The sequence below is a fragment of the Quercus robur genome, chromosome 1 (genome assembly GCF_932294415.1).
Source record: "Quercus robur chromosome 1, dhQueRobu3.1, whole genome shotgun sequence".
In the NCBI taxonomy this organism is placed as follows: domain Eukaryota; kingdom Viridiplantae; phylum Streptophyta; class Magnoliopsida; order Fagales; family Fagaceae; genus Quercus; species Quercus robur.
Genome location: NC_065534.1, coordinates 30,756,857 through 30,777,416, shown reverse-complemented (window position 1 = coordinate 30,777,416; position 20,560 = coordinate 30,756,857). Strand labels below are relative to the sequence as shown.

Below are 20,560 nucleotides of genomic sequence, written 5' to 3'. Positions count from 1 at the left end.
ATAGTTTTCTACATATGTCGTATAATATGTACATGAAACATATTTAGATTGGTCATGGTTCTATCAACATTTTTATAGTTTTATCAATATTTAAATAAACATTGATTATCAGTATTTTGTTATTCATTCAAGATATTAGTGACAAAGTCAAAACAATCCAATATAATCAAGGCCTTCACAAGGCAAAATCAAGCTGCCATGCAATTCTACCCATAAAATGGATTATCTAATGTAGCATGCACAGCTTTAACAAATCAAAATTCACATAAATTTATTTCTATTTTGTGAGAAAACTATAATTAGCCAAAGATTTCGCTTTTTATTTTCTTATTCTGTTACTCTCTTTTTTTACCATAACCGGCTTTAAAGTTCTTAGATACAACACAGAACACCAGCTGCTCAACATGGTTAACTGTTGAAGTGACAAACAAATCTATTCATGAAAATCATAATTGTAAGTGGTCCAAGAATGTCTCTAATTGTAATAATGCAAAGCTTCAAAAATCAAACGACCAGAAGGGAACATAAAAAAGAGAATTTTGGTATAGCATTAGCAGCTGACAAATTACAAGAAATATCTATTCCGAAGTCACCTTTTGAAGCAAAGATGACACTATAATCAATTATACATATTTTGTCCACATTAAGAAAATGAAAAACAATTCATTTACAATTACAAACGAACGTCCCTAGTAATCAAGTGGGAACGACTTGAGGCTCTAGGGGTGAAGACCCATCCTCCTCCTCAGACGCGCTAGCAGGGGTCTCTACAGTCTTCTGATCTTCCTCTTGAAAACCTAGCTTAAATCTATCATAATTTGTAATCTCACTTGATTTGAAAGGTCGTTCACCCAAAACTCGAAGCAAGTCCTCTGGGTGAAGAACTTCCTTTTCAAGCAACAGCTCAGCGATTTCAGCCACTTGTTCTTTGTGTTCCTCTATGAGTTGGATTGTGCGTTTATATGCCTTGCCCACCCAATCTCGCACTTCATTGTCAATAATTGCCGCAGTCTTGCTGCTGTAGGGCTTGGTCATCTCAAATGCATCATCCCTTGGAGGAAAAGAGAGGAGGCCCACCTTGTCGCTAAAACCATACACTGCTACTTGAGCATAGGTCATCTTTGTCACCTTTTCCAAGTCATTTTGGGCTCCTGTCGAGATCTTCCCCAATAGCACCTGCATTCAAAAGAATAAATCCACTTCACTACCATCATAGTTGAATTTAAAATAAAAAAACAGGGAGGGAATATTTGACCCCTGGATCTAAACACTAGGCCCCATATCATCACTGGTTTCTATTTCATCTTTTCCAAATTTCTTTTTGGTTGGGGAAGGTGGGCCAGCATGTGCAACATGAGATATGAGGTGAACTATGAATATCATTGCATTATGGTTGAAAATGACTCAACCACAAGAGTAAGGAAACTACATCGTTACCTGTTCAGCAGCCCGACCACCAAGGGTCATGCATGTCATATCGAAAAGCTGCTCCTTAGTCATGAGAAGGTTTTCATTAGGAACGTATTGGGCAAATCCAAGAGCTGCTGTACCACGAGGAACAATTGTGACTTTCAACAAGGGTTCTGCATGTTCTAAGAACCAGCCAGAAACAGCATGACCTGATTCATGGTAGGCAACAGTGCGTCGCTCCAGCTTGCTTATCACCTGCTTGCCAAACAGGGATGTCAGAAATACTGATGCTGATCAATAGGAAGAAAAGGTCAGATTGAAACTCTAAAAAATATCAAGTTTTCCTATGGATCAAGAATCCTTTCCAGTGCTCTGGAAGTTTTAAAACATGTGGAACTACCCAAAGGAAGCTGCTCCCAGAAAGAACATGCACACAAAAGTTAAAATTTGAGAAGTTACTACATCATATAACATGACAAGTGGCTGGAAATGAGTTACCTTGTTCTTCTTCTCCAGACCACCAATAATCCTATCTATAGCTGCCTCAAAATGTTTCATTGTGACCTGTGTTCCCTCACCCCTAGCAGCAATTAGAGCAGCTTCATTACAGACATTTGCAATGTCTGCTCCAGCAAAGCCAGGAGTCAGAGCTGCAAGCCTTTGAGAGAAATATGATGGCTCATGATCAAGTTTAATCCTTTTCAAGTAGATCTTAAATATCTGGTCACGACCTTTAATGTCAGGTTTATCAATGGAAATTTGACGATCAAATCGGCCAGGCCTCAACAGAGCTTTGTCTAAAATATCAGGTCTATTAGTGCCAGCAAGCACAACAACACCAGCAGTGGTTCCAAAGCCATCCATTTCTACCAGCAGCTGATTTAGAGTACTTTCACGCTCATCATTAGAACCTGAGAAGCCCCCACGCCCCCTTGCTCGACCAATTGCATCAATCTCATCAATAAAAACTATACTGGGAGCACACTGCCTTGCTTCTTGAAACAAGTTTCTCACCCTGGACGGTCCAACACCGACAAACATCTCCATGAAATCTGAACCAGAAATGGAGAGAAAAGGCACACCAGATTCCCCTGCAGTCGCTTTTGCTAGAAGAGTCTTTCCTGTACCTGGGGGACCTACCAAGAGAGCACCTTTTGGAATTTTTGCTCCCAAATCCTCATATTTCTTTGGGTTCTTTAGGAAGTGCACAAATTCCATGATCTCTTGCTTCGCCTCATCACAGCCAGCAACATCTTTAAAATAGACCTGGACCAACACAGCCAAAAAAAAAAGACGGACTCTTGAGTACATTTCTTGCAACATAGTGAATAAAAACAGTGTTATAGTTATTGCTAAGGGTGGGTAAAATAAAATGAAAAATTGGATGCAACAAAAAAAATCCACTTATGGAAACAGAAAGTTAACCTTATTCTTGGCATTTTTATCTACTTTTGTAACATGGGCTTTTCCTATGTTGAAAATTCCACGGGCACCCTTTCCACCACCACCACCACCAACACCAAGCCCACCTTGCATTCTCCGCCCCATATACAGTAGGGATCCCAAAATCAAGAGAGTTGGTGCAAATCTCATTAATTCTTGGTACCAAACCATTTCGGAGACATATGTTACAGGAACAAAATCATGAGAATCTATCCCTAATGCTTCCTGGGCTTCCTCTAGCTTCTCCTCAAAAGATTCAACACTTCCAATGTTAAAATAGTATTTATACTGGCCCCCATTTCCTTTTGCAGGGGAGCCACTAACAGGTCCCTGCACAACATCATCACTTGTTTGATTTTGTGGCGAGCTTCTCACATAAATCTTCGCAACTGATTTATTGGAAATAACTATACGGTCCACCAAACCGGGCTCCAGAAGCTTGTTTTTGAACTCTTGAAAACTAATCTGCAAAAATACGGAATTGAAGAATGTGCATAAGAAAACTTACAAAAACAAAACATTTTCCAATTGAAAACAAATGGGTTGGGAAAAATGTAGCAGTTTAAAAGTAATAACATTCACCAATTACAACCATTATGGGATCATCCAAACACAACATTACAGGTTGAAATGCCTCAAAACAGGCAATCACCCAGGGAGATGCAAACTAGATGGCAAAAATTGTAACCCATACCCTTCAAGACATGTCCGCAAAAATATGTTATTCAAGCAAATATAACCACTAACAATGGAAGTCACCCAATCAAAAGCAAGAACAGTGTTGTTAAAAGCAAATTTCAAAGCTTTGAGGTTTCAACACTGCTTGATCAAGCAAAGCTCATTTAATGAAACACGCCTTATGCATTTTTTTTTTTAAAGGAGCACACCTAGGGGCCTTTTTTTTTTTTTTTTTTTTTTTTGATAAACAATATATATCATTAAAATTAATTGCTCGATGTTGAAGGAACTGACATGGAACATTAATTTATTATAAAAACACTATTTTGAAAGCATTGCATTACACCGAAAAAAATGTCTACATACCAGAGGACAAGAACAAGCTATTTGCTATAAAAATAAAAATAAAAAATAAAAAAACACTATTCTTAAGGTGTTGCGTATTCTTGTGCTTTTTGGTTTTTACTTTTTACCTTTCGGATATATTTTGAACCATATACTTCATTGATCATAACTATCACAATCATATATTTTTATAAGCACAAGGGATTTTATAAAATGTTAAAATTTTCTGACTAGATTATTATCATATTTTCCATTGATAATTTTTTTAAATTTTACTACATAAAATTTCTAAGGATTTGAAATAAGTAACTTATGTAAAATTTGAACTTGCAAATTGAGTGCAATTGCACTATTTATTTAGTTAATAGGCTAAATAGACTACAACATGGGGGAAAATCATAATCCCATCAAGTATGGTTATACCCTAGTAGGATGGTGTTGTACGTGTAGATGTAGTGTGGAGATGATGGATCATCTATTATTACATTGCACTGCTGCGTTCGATTTGTGGAGTTTTACCTTTAGATCTTTGGGGATTCAGTGGGTGTTACCCGAAGGAGATTGACCACTTCTTTGGATGAAGGATTTGGATCAGTAAACATTCTTCAAACATTTGAAACTTAGTTCCGTTATGTTTAACATAGACAATTTGGCAGGAATGAACTCACCATACATATGAGGATGCAGAAAGTACATGGACTCAATTGTTAGCTATGTTTAGCAGTTTATTTGATTGGCCTCAAGCATAGGGCATCACTAATGGCATCTCCACTCTAGAATTCACAAAGTTGTTGTGTCTCTCTATACATAATTTTGTTCTTTTGTAATTCTTTATACTTCTCTGTGTCCCTTGTACATGGAGTAGTCTCTTTGCCATAAAATATATATATTTATTAAAAAGTAATATTATTTTTAATTATTAACTTTTTGATTATATGCTATGAAGCTTTTTTTAGAGGTCATTATATATTATATTTGAAAAATGTGCACTTTACATCAATCAGGTGTGCACTTGTGCTTTGCACCTAGGCTTTCAGAGGTCTGTGCACTTAAGTGTGCTTGACGCTTTTACCAACACTAGGCAAGAAAGCACTTAATATGATGGAGTATCAGCCAATGGTAAGAAGGAATCCAGGTCAAGAGAACATTTTCTCTAGAATAAGCTCTGGTCAGAGTCACTTGGGTTAAAATTTGTTTTATTAAAAAAAATCTTAATTTGTCTAAACATTTTTTTTATACATTAATAATTGAGGGTGGGGGTCTGGATGTCTCCATGGGAAACACTAGGTGGTGCAAATTGAGCTACAAGGCTCCTGACAAATAATTTGTCAAAATATAATAGATAAGCAAACAAGTTTACAATATGTTCTTCATTGCAAATATATAGATTCACCAAATCAGAAAATCCAAGGCTACATTTCAATTGATTATATTTCCAGGGGCAAATTCCAGGAAATTAATTCATTTTTTTGATAAATACAAATTCCAGAAAATCATAAATTTCTACTTTGCACTTTGCAGGGACTAATCATCTGAGCTGACTGAAAACTAACCATTATTTATTTAAGCTTAATGATAAACTTGGGCTTAATAAGGAACTATGTCTCAAGGAATCAATGTAGACTGAGCCTTATTCTTGTAAATAACTTATATGACCAGTTCTCAGCCGAAAGGCAAAACAAATTTTTTTTTTTTTTTTTTTTTTTGGGAGATAATGGACCAAATTAAAGAGAGAGACAGATTGCGTACCAAGTAAAGGTAAAGAGATTAATATATAAAAAAAAGAAGAGGCTGTGATGCAAAATTTCATTTCTACAATTGTTACTTTTGTTCCTCTATGTGACAAAATAAAGAAAACAGGCTATAGTTGGACCTTAAGCATTGTTTATGACGATTAAAAATGTAATAAAAAATTATATAAAGAAAATTAATACTGAAAAAACAAGAAGCTTATGGCATTCTACTGAAGTTAATAAAGGATTTACCTGTTGCTGTTCACGAGGACCAAATGAAAAGGAAGAAAGAACTAGCCCAATCACTAGTAAAGGAGTGATAAAATTCTGAAATTGCTTCATGAAAGCTTCTTGAAAATTCCCATGATCATCAGTCTTTGAGTCATCTGAAGTTAGAAGAATAATCAAGTTATTAGAATTGTGAAAGATCTATATCTCATACTCAACATGGAATGCAACAGAAAGCAGAAACATGAACAATGGAGACCTAGAGAGAATAAAGTTTAATATTTTCAAGAAGAGTATAGGCCAGTAGGAAAGTTCGTGCTGGAAATACCATGTTGATTGTTTCGCAACAAAGTTTTTAATGAATTCATGGGAGAGGAGGGAATGTAAATTTGGGAATGGAAGATATGTATCACTTAGCTACCCCATCTCCTACATGTTTGCAGTAAGATAGCTTCATTTCTCCACTTCAAGTATTTACTTGCGCTATGCATAAAACTTGAAAAGTGATAGTTTTTTCCGCAGATTCCTCATTTTTTTTCTCTCTTTTTTTTGTGTGGGAGAGAGAGAAGGGGGGGGGGGGGGGGTTTAACAAAAAATACAAGCCCAGTGCACCCCGACCAAACCTTGTTCCCCATAGCAGCTTAAAGTACAGAACAAGCTAACCATTTCCTAGGTTCAAAAACAGGACCTGCCCTACAAGTGGTACTACCTGCCATCTAAACTAGAGGTGTCTATTTTCCAAAGGTAGGATGAGAGATTATTGAAACTAACTAGAGAATTGCAGCATCCACCATAAAATGTAAATGCTCCCTAAAAGCAAACCAATGAAACCACCAATGACATCTAAAGCTCCACTATATTGCTGCAAAACCACAATTGACATATTACCTTCAGCATTCACTTTCTCCCTTTTTTTGATAAGTAGCATTCACATTCTCCCTTACAGCACCACAATGCTAAACAAGACACGCACACGCGTGCGCATACAAGAATGATTACAACCTTGGAAAATTTCTTACCAGTCAGCACCCCAAAACACAGAGAAACACTAAAAAAAAGCTTCTTAACAATTAAAAAATTGACATCCTACTTGGTCTCCCATTTCTAAAACCATCATTTCTTTCCAAACAATCAGCAATGACAATCTCAAAATTCCCAAAACCAATGATGACATTCAAAAATTGCATAAATTACAACCATTATTACAACTGAAAAGAGTAAAAAGTGTTCACCTTTGGACTCTGATTTCCGCCCGTTTCCTTTTGGAATTTCCTTCTTCTCATTGGGATAAAAGTTCTCATAATCTGCAAAATGAAAGACCCAACGCAAAACTCAATCTTCTTCAAACCCACAACCCAATCCAATCACCATTTTTCCATTTCCAAAATTACTTCTAGAAACAACTATTGCTCATTAAATTTAGGCTCTTTCTTACTAATAAAAAAAACCCATTAAAGCCAAAGAGAAACCCAGCAAAAAAAAAAATTAAAAATTAGTTACTCTTTTTCTTTGGGGCTTCACTGGAGAAAAACCGACGTAATCTAGGGTTAGCAAGAACATGGTTCAAATCAGACAAATAAGCCTTGGAAACGAAGCGTTTGTGAGCTCCAAGTGTAGCTAAGTACCGCCTCAAAAACCCTAACCCCAAATCCACCGGGTCATTGACACGTGGCACTCCCAAAAGCGCTTCGTTCACGATCGCCGATCTTCCTCCATTACCACCACACAACAAATTCTAGCTCCACCAAAAAAAAAAACAAAACAAAATTAAATAATCAAAATAAACAAACCAAACAAAAAGCAAGAGATAGAGAAAAAGCATACTCTGGAGCGAGAAGATCGTGACAATGAACGAGCAAGTCTAGAGAAGCTCATAGTTTTGGAAGAAGTGAACTCAAAATTGGAACAGATCTAAGGAAAAACTAACAATCTTTTAGTATTATAACGTTGTAAAACAACTACACAGTAGGAAGGAGGGTTTAATTGTGGGAGAGGTAGAAGGAAGTCATAGTAATAATAGGAGAATGGGTTTTTAAGGAAGAGCGGTGTCTATGGATTTGGCGCTGATTATAGTATATGTGGTGGTGTGTTTGTGTTTGTGTTTGGATGCGAGACATTGTGGTCGCGTTTTTACTTTGGGCATAACGTTGTACTTTTAGTTTTGTGCGTTGGGGTCAGCAGCCACGATTGTTTTTCTTTTTTTCTTTTTTCTTTTTTTGGGGTACGTTGATAACTTGGTAAACAAGACACAATATACGCCCACAGATTGATTCATTCAACCTTTCTGCCAACCAGGTGGATATTTACGTTTTGTATTTATAACCCAAAGAACTAATTAAAAGAATTCAATGCTTTGAAAATGAGGATTTTTGCAATTGAATCTTCCTTTTTTTAACTTTTTTTTTGAGAAAGACCTTTTTTTAACTTGGAAGGCACATGCTTCATTCATTTTAAAATTATTAGTAAATTAAGATGCATATATATTAAAATGTAGTGGATTAGCATCAATTTTGTCATCATCATATACGTGGCCTCCAAATGGGTCTCGTGACAATTGTTTTTCTATTTTGAGAAAAATATTTTTTTTTTCCCAATTGAATTGTTACAACTATTGAAAATGAAGGGTTTAAACTACTAATCTATAAGGCACTTGGCCTAGAGACAATATTTTTGTTTTTTGGAATGCAACACTTTGAACTAGGTTTGGTTTTATTAGAGAAATGGAATATTTTAAACATAAGAGTAGTAGCCCCACATTCATAAGATGAATAGCTTAAGGCTTTGTTTGGGAGTAAAGAATGGAATGGAATGGAATAGAATAAAAAGAATATTTTTCTCTCCTCATATTTGGGAGTTTTAACGAAGAGAATGGAAGGTTCATTTTCTTGTTTGGGAGTTTAAATGGGAGGAAATAGAATGGTTAGGAGATAGAATGGTTAGGAGAGAACGCTCATTCCTCCCTTTTTCCCTCAAAACCTCAAATTTTTGTTCCCCTCAAAATTGGGAGGAATGGGAGGGAATGAATTTAGGTTTAATGAAATTTTTGTTAAAACCCTTAAAATACCCCTTTAATATCAACCATTCTTTTCTCAATCAGCCGTAAAATTTAAAATTAAAATTAAAAAAAAAAAAAACACACACACACACACACACACACACACGCACACACACACACATAGCTACATGTTATTGTCTATTTGCTACAAAGTGAAGCTACTGCTATTCGTGGATTTTCGTGAGAAACTATTGAAGCTACTGTTGTAAATCAACATAACTACACATTATTCTTCGACTACTACAAGTTTTGGTTACTGCTCACAAGTAAGTCTTTCTTTTTCTTTGTCCCTTAAGTCTTATAAATAATAGTTATGGAGTCCACGGATAAATGAGTGACATATAAATGATAGTCGTTGCTGTACAGCCAAATTCTTTGGTTTGCTTACATCTTTCTTTAAATAATGTTTTGTCATAAAATGATAGTTGTTTTGCTAATTAATCACTTCCTGAACTTTTGTGTGAATTGGGTAGCAAAATATAATATATTACTTTCGGTGGTATAAATGTGGTGTTGTAGGTTACAAAAATTACACTAAATTGAAGCAAAACTTTGTTCTTATGGATAATTTCATAATTATATTGGCTATTCATCATACAATGTCATCACCAATGTTTTTTTTTTTTTTTAAATGAAAAGTAGGATATTACTATTTTTGATCTGATATGAGGAATAGGACGTGGCAGTCTGTATGCTATTAAATTCTGAAAATAAGATTTTGAACCATTAAATTGACATAATGGACAGATTTTGAAATGGAAAAACAAAATTTAGTATTGTGAGTGCTACTTGAATGGTGTCCTTTGGCTTTGTTTCATTTAAAATGAATATATTTAAAATATATTCATTTCAATGTATTCAAGTCTTATACTGTTTCTTGTTCATATATTTAATTATATGTTAACATATAAAAAAATTTAATTTACAGTTTTAAAGCTATCAAAAGTATATTGTGAAGTGTCCAAATTTTATAATGAATAAAACATGTGCCTATAATTTCTTTGACTAGGACTCCAACTAATAACATAACTATTTTTTTACTTGGATTTGATTGATGAGATACTTAAGACCATAATTTTTTTGGAATATATGAGGAAACTAGCATTGATTCATGCTCATGCCGTTATTTGTGCTACATTATTCATCGAAGGCAACGTTTGAAAAGACATGTTCCCCACATTCCTACACAATCAACCATAGAAAGACAATTAGTTCGTGATGAAATAATGCAGCGACTTAGATCTAGTGAAAAATGCTATGATGTAATACGCATGGGTCCACAAGCTTTTCAAGATTTGTGTGACATTTTGCGAAGAGACGATGATCTTCAAGACACATAACGTGCCACAGTTGAAGAGCAAGTTACCAAGTTTCTTCACACTCTGTCACATAATGTAAAGATCCATACAATGTCATTCTTTTTTTGTTGTTCCGATGAGATCATTAGTCGCCATTTTTATAATGTGTTAAGATCAATAATTATATTAGAGGATCAATTCCTTCGACAACTTGATGGAACCGAAGTGTCAGTTGAAATATATCATGTATATTTTATATATTTGATAGTAGTTTAGTATAAGTATATTTTAAGGTAAATGTCTTTGAGAGATATTTTTAATTTCAGGATTGTATTGGGACACTTGATAGAACACATATTCGTGTCAAAGTGTCTAATGAGGATGCACCAAGATATCGGGGTAGGAAGGGTTACCCAACACAAAATGTGTTGGCGACAGGTTCATTTGATTTGAAATTCATGTACGTATTACTGAGTTGGGAAGGAACTGCTTCAAATTCGAGAATAATAAAGAGTGTTTTTACTAGAAACGATAATTTGAAAATTTCACAAGGTAAATTGAATTCAAATACGTATTAGGATGTATTCTTTATAATTAAAAAATTTATAGTATATAATTAACAATTGTTATTATTTATTAGGTAAATATTATTTTGTTGATGCAGAATATATGAATAGAAGTCGTCTGATTGCACCTTATAGGAGAGTGCATTATCATTTAAAAGAATACTATGTTCTTCCCCCTGAAAATGCTAAAGAATTGTTTAATTTGCATCATGCGTCATTGCGCAATGCTATTAAAAGAGCATTTGGTATACTTAAAAAGAGATTTCCTATCATAACAAGTACTAGAAATCCTAGTTATTGTGTTGACACACAAAATGAAATCATTTAGCATGTTGCATACTTCATAATTATTTAATGGGTGTCGATCCTGATGAAAGTCTTATTGCTAAAGTTGATGAAGAGGTTTTATATTCTCATCGTGAACATGCGGCCCCTACTCCAAGAGAAGATGATGAGAATGCTAGGCAATGAGATGTTATAAGAGATTCCATAGCATTTGTCATGTGGCAAAACTATGTCCAAATGTGATTTTTTTGTGTTTATTGTTGTCATGCCGTTTAAGACTATGTTATGTTTCAATTACTTAGACCTAAATGTTATGCAAATTTCTCTTTTCATTTTGATATTGCTCTCTATCTTTTGATAATTAATATTAATATTTACACAATATTTTATGTGTGTTTTTTGTCCTATTAATTATAGCATGGATAAGATATCAAAGAAGAATGGTAGAGATTCAAGTAAAGAAGTATAATGGAGTAGTATTATGGATGATGCTTTAGTGAATGTTTTTTTACATCAGGTGATCATAGGTGGTAGAGTTAATGGAACTTTTACCTCTAAAGCATATGATGATATAGTGAAAGAGTTGGTTGAAAAATTTATCATGGAGATTAATAAGGATAAGGTGAAAAATCGACAAAAGACACTGAAGAAGAATTTTCATGAATGCTATGACATATTTAAAGATGGATTGAGTAATTTTGGATGGAATATTCTTTAAATATATAGACAGTTGAACCAGAAGTTTGGGAGACATTCATAGCAGTAAATTACTATTTTTTGTGAGTTTAATTTTGTATTACATAAATATATCTGTTGTTTAACCATTTTTCTTGATTTGTAACAGTCTAAACCTACAGCCAAGAAGTGGATGACAACACCTATACCCAACTACTCTAAGATGGCACAACTTTGGGTTAAAGATAGAGTAAAGGGTGATCATGTTAAAACTGTAAAGGAGAAACATGCTAGGTATACTGCATCAACTACTATTGATGAGATTAATAATTTGATATCTCAAAATGAAGTTTCTTTGGAAAACTTTGAAGTGGAAGATGATTAGAGATCACCAAAAATTAATGTTGCACGTTATCGAGTATCATCACAAGATGTAATGTCTTCTAAAAGCAAGAAAAGACGATTGGCAAAAGATGATGAACTCAGGAATGTAATTTTCTAGTCATTTGATAATGTATCAGTGACAATTGATAAAGCGACTGAGGTTATAACAAAGTGCTTTTCAAAGTCATATGGAGTAGAAGTTCATGCAACTTTGGGCATATTGGACTTAGATCCAATATCAAAGACTGAGGCCCACATATTTTTGATGGAAAATCCAACATAAAAGGAGATGTTCTTTGGTTACCCAAATCATGAGCGCAAATGTGTCCTATTGACACTGATGTCTAGGCCTAAAAATTAAAAAAGTGTTGAATTGTTTGGCCAACCTTAGTTTTGGAATGGATTATGTTATTTTGTTTTGTTTGGCAAGACTCATTACAGGAGTTTTTTTTTTTTTTTTTTTTTTTTTTTTTTTTTTTTTTTTATAAAAGATATTTGTTTACATTTTTAGACAATATTTATTTTGTTGAGAATAAATATGTGATGCGTGAATTTCTTTACAACATAGAAATATGCATAACTTATTTTTTAGCTACAATAAAATTTTCTTTTTCCTTAAACTAGAATTATTTTAGTTTTATATCAGGAAATTGATATGTTAGTAGTTGTATCACCGCTGGTTTTAGAGGGATGTTGTTCAGTATAAGAAATTGTGATGCAGGCCAAGACATGCTAGATAGGCTAAATCAAAGATTTAACCTAATGATAGGATGAATAGTTTAGGGATACCATTAAACCAAAGGTAGCGGATGTCACTCAACACTACTAATCACGGATATCACTCAACGTGACCAAGTCACACACTTGATTGTTAGGAGGAATCATTCAACTCCAAAACAAGGACACTTGCAAATAATTTTCTGAATAGAAAATTTCTCTTTCTTTTCTTATGATTTCTTATTGATAATTATAGGTGAATACATTGCATGTGAAATAAATGTCTACACCAGACTAACTTCACATCACCCTATGATTAGATTTATTAAGCTGGAACAACTACCAACAAGACGTATTATTTACTTTGAGTAAATAATAAAGATAAATAAAAGACAAATGGACTGACTTATAAATAAATGACACAAATCACCTATGTGGCTGCCACATAAGTTGCCATTATGCTCCTGCATCAAATTGGGAGATGGAGATGCATTAAATTATCAAATCTATTGTAAAGCTCACCAGTCAAAAAAGATCCAATCTAAAACTAGCAACCCCTAAAAAAATTTGTAAATTGAAATAAAGAAATTGTGCTATTGTCAATTTTTCACGCCGTTATCTTCATCTGTTAAATTATTGATTAGTGTGATGCAATCTATTCACATTGACAAAACTATATTGTAATTCAATAATTTAACACAGACCCAATTGTGACTAACTAGTTTCACATCATCCACTAAATACTAAACATTTCAAAGCAATTATAAGTTCTCATTGATTATTTTTTATGTTCTTTAAAATGAGGGGTATAATAGTAATGTTATTATAAAATAATTCTATTCCATTCCCTCCAATGTCACTTCCAAACGATGTTACTTACATTTCATTCCATTCCATTATTTTCATTTCCTTTATTTTATAACATCCAAACAAGATTTTTAAATTCCATTCCTTTCCCAACTAAATCCATTATATTCCATTCCATTCCTTTATAAACTCTCAAATGGATCCTACGAATCTAACTTAAGCTAAAAACCTTAAGTTTAGGTTGGACTGGACCTAAAAGTTTATGATAAGCAAAACTTAAGCTGATCAAGCATGGTATATAGACTAATTAATTTTACAATCCAACAAAACTCAAGAAAATTTGACAACCTATTCCCACCATTTTAGCCTTATGACATGTAAGACATTAATAATGTGATAAATGAGGCTCACCTATTGACTCTAATAGTCTAAGATCACTATATCTTAAGCTTCAGCCTATAGCACAAACGGTCAATTTCTATTATTTTTCTTCTAACAAGAAGAATTAAGAGAGTTTGATAACATACCAAACCCCTTTTTTGGATGAGTTTTGTAGCGGCCCATATAGGGTCGTACAATGACAACAATAGTGTTGTTAACAACATTGTGACTGGAAGTGGTTGGCCATCATCGAAGCGCACTACTTGAGATCTTGAAGGAGGGCTAGGAAAGGGATTTGTTTCTATGGATTTCTTTCTTACTACTTCAAAGCTATGAGAATCCCCTTTATGCATTGGTAGGACAAGGTAGGAGTTCAAAATAATATCAAATATACAAAATTAACAAATTTAAGGTGGTGTGGTGGGTAAAAATTTGGGGCAACATAATGGAATCGCAATAAGGACTTCTACTCCGACCAAATTGTGATAAACCTTCTGATTGACCCAACCACTTGCTAAAGAAGAAAACATTTGACCAACCAAGACCACCCATAGTGTCCATGGAGAAAATGAAAGATGTAAGAGTTATAATGTATAGAGATTGTTAAGCATACCTTGTTTTGTTGAGTGAAGGGTATTGACTATTGATTGAGCATATAGAGAGGTTTTTTGTGGGAAATTGAATTAGGATATAGCTCTGGACATGCCAGTGAATTGCCCACTCAAGCCAACTAAAGAGATATGTATTAGGATAATAGCCCTAATAAGACAGATGAGATAGGCCTAATGGCATTAAATATGATAGTCAAAGTTCCGCCATGACCCTTGAACATTTTGTATTCAATTTGGGTTGTAGGAGTAACCTCCATGGGTGGTTATGTAAGAAATATGAATAATTTGAGGGTTTTTATTATTATTAAGTTTTAACAAAGTTTATAAGTAAAGATTGAATCTTTTTTTTTTCTTTGTGGGGGTATTGGGGGGAGGGGAAGAGGGGGGGGGGGGGGGGGGGGGTTAGTCCTCACACTTGGTTCTATGCTGGCTTTTAGAGTTGGTTTTTATGGGATAGAATATAAGAGCATTATTATTGGTGGTGTTAAAAAACTATATTACTATTTTTAACACCATCAACTTCAAAATTGGGGCTCCATTGGTGGAGCTAAAGCCAAAAATTATAGTTTCCCAACTACAGTGCACAGCCAAAGATGGTTGTGCATTGTAGCTCAACGGTTAAAAAAAAAAAAATCATTATTATTATCTCTCTCTTACTTTTCCCTCTTTCTCTTTCTTCTCGCACTTTTTCTTTTTTCTTTCTCTCCGGTTTATCTTTCTCTTTTATCTTTTTCTTTCTTTCTTTCTCTGGTTCATCCCTTTGCTCTTTTCTTTTTCTTTCTTCACCAGTTCTTTCTTTTTCTTTTCTTTTTTTCTCTCACTTCTCTTTCCTATTTTCTCTATCTCTCCGTCTCCGTGGGTTTGGTGTATCTTGGCTATGGTGGTGATTGATTTTGGGTGTGAGTTTCTTGGATTTTGTGGTGGTGGGTTTGGGAGTGGGTTTGGTGGTGGTGATTGATTTTGGATGTGGGTTTCTTGGATTTTGGTGGTGGATTTCTTGGATTTGGTGGTGGTGGATGGTGGCAGATCTGGGTTTTGTGATTAGGTTGTGGTGGGTGATGGCTGGCAAGAGATGTGTATGGCTAGTTGGTGTGGTGTTGGTAGAGGGTTTGTTGGTGTGGTGGTGGCAGAGGCTTTGTATATGAGAAGAGAGAGAGAGAGATGAAGAGGAAGAGAGAGAAAGATATAAGGAAGAATATAAAAAAATATTTAAATGAAGTAGCTAAAAAAATAGAACCATTGATGTTAGGTGTGTTATGAAATGGTAAGTTAAAATAGATAAATCGGCTTTTGTGGTGCCAAAAAGCTAAAAATTTGGCTCCACCAATCTAGATGCTCTAAGTTAGTTGTAACTTGTAGGTTTGCGTTAGCTGTGGGTTTTGAGTGTTCCAGTACTGTATATGAGTTTTGACTAGGTTGTTTATAAACTGAGTTGTTTTATGAACAACTCAAGTTTAGCTTGAGAAAGAACTTGATTATGTTTGTTTATTTAGCAAACTAGTTAAACTCAAGCTAATGTTTAGACTCGATTATTAAACAAGCCAAAAAAAAAAAAAAATAATGTGTTTGCAAACAAACTCATGAATTTGAGGCTAAATAATATATATACTTTTGTTGATACTCATTTTCACAACACATTTTCTACAAGCCTGATTCAACTAAGCCTAACTTCCATGTGAGCCTAATTCATATAGCAAATTATATTTTATTCTTTTAAGCATGACCTAAACCCATGTGACATATTAGGGAAATTAAGGAAGTGTGGTTTAGAGGGTATCGGTTGGTTTCTGTCGAACCTTTTGCATGAGTCCAACCCATGTGTGCTACCAAGTGGACAAGGGACACTGATAGTACCTCAGGCTCATGGAGGAGATTTTGTACCTAAAATTTTCATCCCAAAAGAGTTTTTATGCATTGGCTGACTATGGCTTAAAGTTTCTGCCCAAACCCATTTTTTCCTTTAAAAATAGTTGGCTCTCATTGGCCAACTTCAGCTATTAGCCCTCACTTAGGTGAGCCTCCCAAGAGCTTGAAACAACTAAAAATGAGGAGTCAATGGGGGCTTAGTCAAATCTTTCCCAAATTATGCATAAAGTAAGCTAATTGTTTTACCCAACTAAAACAAATATGAACCGAGCATCAACTTAGCACCTTGGAGGTCCATAGCCTTATCTTTTAGCCTAAAAAACCAGTCATTAAGGACACCTAAAGGATGCTATAAAACTCTCTCTCCAGCTCAAGACAAAGCGAACCACGTTTTCCCACAAAGCTGAAACTTTAGAATAAAAGATCATTCAGCCAACTAACATCCTCACAATTCCAAAGTTTGGGAGTGGAAATATGGGTACAGAGGAACCTTTCTTCTCTTCCTCGTTACTCTTCTCGTTGACTATGAGTTGAAGTTTTGGACTTGTGTTGTGTTTCTATGCATTTTTCAGCATTTTTGTATAGACATTTTGATTTCTCTCTTGTTAAAGCACCATTAGCCTCTATTCACTAAATTTTGGAATTTTGGGCTTAACACTCCACAAATAATAATTTCTAAAGAACCCAAGGGAGATTTGGGCCGTCCTCCCATTTGTTGGCCCATGGCGCAAAATGTCTCCGACAATTTTATATTGGATTGTGTAAGTTTATAAATAAGTTTCAAAGATATCAGACTAATATTTGTAATTTCTTGATAATAAAATTAGTATATTTCAAAGAAAAGTTAAATATAATTTGTCTAACAATACAAGATTGGTAAATCTAAATTTTTACTAGTTCACAAACAAAAATAATTCTAAGTAACTCAAATAATATTATTTCAACTATAACATATTTATTAATTATTAGCATATATTTTTTAATGATTAAAAAATTTTACTCATTGTGTTTACACATAAAAGAAAATAAGGTCATCAATTACATTAAAATGAACTAAACTTGAGCAATATATAGTCAAAAAGGATTTTAGTACTAATAACAGCTAAAATTTAGGGAGCCATTACTTGCCTCTCTAGATGGCCAAGACTTGCGCAACACTAGATTCCAAGAACCATTGTACCTAGGGTGTGTAACCAATCCGCCAAAATCGACCCGATCCAACCTAACCCGCTAGGTTAGGTTGGTTTTTAGGGGTTGATGGATTGGGTTGGGTTGTGAAATTTTTTTATAGTGGATCGGGTTAAGTTTGGGTCATAAGATTCACAAATCCACCTAACCCGACCCGACCCACCTATATTTTAAATATATTTAAATATTAAAATATATATTTAAAAATATATTATACAATTTTGTTATTTACTTTTTTGCCCCTTCTTCCATAAATAAAACTCAAACCCTAAAGTTGTCCTCATTTCAATATCCTTCTTATCTCATTTTACTCTTTCTCTGCCACCACTCCCACTCCTATTCTAAGCTCTAAATAAGGTCCAAACCCTAAGTTCTCCTCACATAATTTGTGTTGGTTTGATATTACGCTTAGGATTATTTGATTATAAATTTTCTCTTATTTGTGGTGGTGTTATTCTATTGCTCAATTTAATAATAATAATAATAATAATAATAATAATAAGTAAAAAGAAATTGTTCAACCCAATTCATGTGGGTTGGGTTGGATTTTTTTAACCCACCATAATGGGTTGGGTTGAAGAAACTTCTCAACTCGACTCATGCACACCCCTGATTGTACCTGATTTTGCAATGCAAACGTTATCAATAGGCATTCAACATTTGTAATAAACCATCACCTCCCACAATTTATAAAAGGAGGGTCGATCTTCATTAGAAATGAGAGAAGGAAAATAAGGTAATGGTTTTGATGGTGAATGGAGAGCCAAAGGGTGATATCAGGCCAGCCCCTATTCGTGGTCCAAAACTGAAGCCAACCCCTATTCACTAGCCAAAGGGTTGATCTTGTTTTGTATGTGTTTTATTGTTTTGAGAGGAGAGAGACATAAAAGGATAACAAAAATACCTATTTACCCTTGTTTTTAACAAAGGTGGGTTACAAAAGACAAACGAAACTTACCTTAGGTGAGTAAAGTGACATCTTTTAAATCACTGATAGACAAAATGATTTTGGACCAAACCACAAGTGGGTTTATTATAATTACCCCTTTTGATAATGTAGGGACTAAATTGACATAAATTACCCTTATAATCTAAATTATAAATAAAGTAAAAATCAAGGGAATAAATTGAATTTTAACTTTATTCTTGTATGAGAAGCTTTTTGCTTAACATTGATTAAGGGAAGAGAGAAGAAAATGGAAAAAAGGAGGAAAAAAAAAAAAAAAGAGGAAAAGAGAGAGTTATTTCCCTTCTTCACTCGTCATTTTGTTTTATTCCTCTTAATTGGAAGGAAAAAGAAAGAATGGTGAATTTTTAATGTGGGATCCACATAATGGCCATTTGCCACCCAAGATATAAAAGAAAAAATGGTTATATTACTTTAGGGCAATTATTAATAAATCATCATATTATAAAAGATTTTAACACTACTTTTATAAAAAATAAAATATTAAAAAACTATCAAAAAAATTAATTACTTTATCATTTTTTTATAAAATATTTTTACAAATGATTCCTAAATCAATGCCTTAAGACATTCCTTAACCTTTCCCAAGAAAAAAATATGCTTATTTCCCTACTCTTCCCTTAGAGCATCAGCAGTGGGGCTTGTAAATGCCAAATGTTCCTAACATTTGGCATTTAAGCCCCAAAACTACTCAACAATGGGAAGGCTATATTGCATATGCCATTCTTAAATTTGGGATTTAGCTACAGTACCATCTCAAATGTAAGATGGTACTGTAGCTGAATGGTATAAAAAAAAATAATTTTTTAATACTCACCAACCATTTTAAACCCGGTAATTTCTCTCTCCTCTCTCATTTTTGCTCTTTCTTTTCTCTCTCTTCCTTCTCTGTTTCTCATCCCCTCTCTCTCTCTCGCCAAATCACCAAGCCAGACCGGAGCTCACGCCTGATCGGATTTATAGATCGGCGTGGTGGCGCGGCTGCGATGGGCGTGGTGGTTGGAAGTCAGCGCGGTGGAGATCGGTGTGGAGACCGGTGGTTGGAAGTCAGCGCGATGGGTTTGATGGTGGGTTTCGGTGTTTGCTGGGTTTGTTTGGGCAGAGGGTGGGTCTTCACCTTTTTCCGATGGGTTTGTTTGCTGGGTTTGGGTCGGATTTGGGTGGCGTTTGGGTGGTGTTTGGGTTGGCGTTGGGTGGTTGGATTTAGGTCCGGTGGTTATGCCTTTTTCCGATGGTGTTTGTGAATCATTTGTTGGGTTTGTTTGCTGGGTTTGTTTGCTGGGTTTGTTTCGGTGTTTGTGAATCATTTGTTGGGTTTGTTTGCTGGGTTTGTTTCGGTGTTTGTGAATCATTTGTGTGTGTGTGTGTGTTGGCGGGTCGTGGTGGAAATGGAGTTTGCTGGGTTTGTGTGTGTTGGCGGTGTTTGTGAATCATTTGTGAATCGTTTGTGTGTGTGTGGAAATGGAGTCCGATTTTTTTGAATCGGTGTGGATCGTGGCGGGTCGTGGTGGGTTGTGGTGGCTCTGGGGCTGAGGATCGGCGGGTTTGGAGTTTTGGGTTAATCTATGGGTTTGATTTTGATTTTAATTTTGTTAATCTATGGGTTTCTGGGTTTGGATGGCCATGAGTTTCTGGCTGGTGTTTCTGGGGTTTGAAGAAAATGAATAGTTTGGGTATGTTCTTCGTGGTAGTGGTGGCAGCAGTTGGTTGGGTTTTTGTTTTTATTTGGGTTTAAGGATATATTATTTTATTGTGTAAAAATATTATTTTAATGAGTAGGATAGGAAAATAAAAGTTGGGATGTTGGGTATATTGAAAAATGGTATGGTATAAGTAATAAAGTAGCTTTTTGGGATGGTAAAATAAGATAGGATTTGAGATCCGGATGTGGATGCTCTTACCTCCCTTCTCCCGTATTTTCTT

General features: G+C 34.6%; 1 protein-coding gene across 1 annotated transcript; it reads right to left on the bottom strand.

The window, feature by feature from the left end:
* Nucleotides 1-525: 525 nt before the first annotated feature.
* Nucleotides 526-7,989, bottom strand: LOC126729462 (ATP-dependent zinc metalloprotease FTSH 10, mitochondrial-like). Its single transcript, XM_050434904.1, has 8 exons — nt 7,662-7,989; nt 7,338-7,572; nt 7,070-7,141; nt 5,862-5,995; nt 2,836-3,318; nt 1,909-2,676; nt 1,438-1,665; nt 526-1,176 (listed from the first exon to the last, which is right to left on the bottom strand). Exons 1-8 carry the CDS (start codon nt 7,710-7,712, stop codon nt 697-699), a joined length of 2,451 nt encoding a protein of 816 aa, XP_050290861.1. The 5' UTR covers nt 7,713-7,989; the 3' UTR covers nt 526-696.
* Between the last annotated feature and the right edge of the window lie 12,571 nt (nt 7,990-20,560).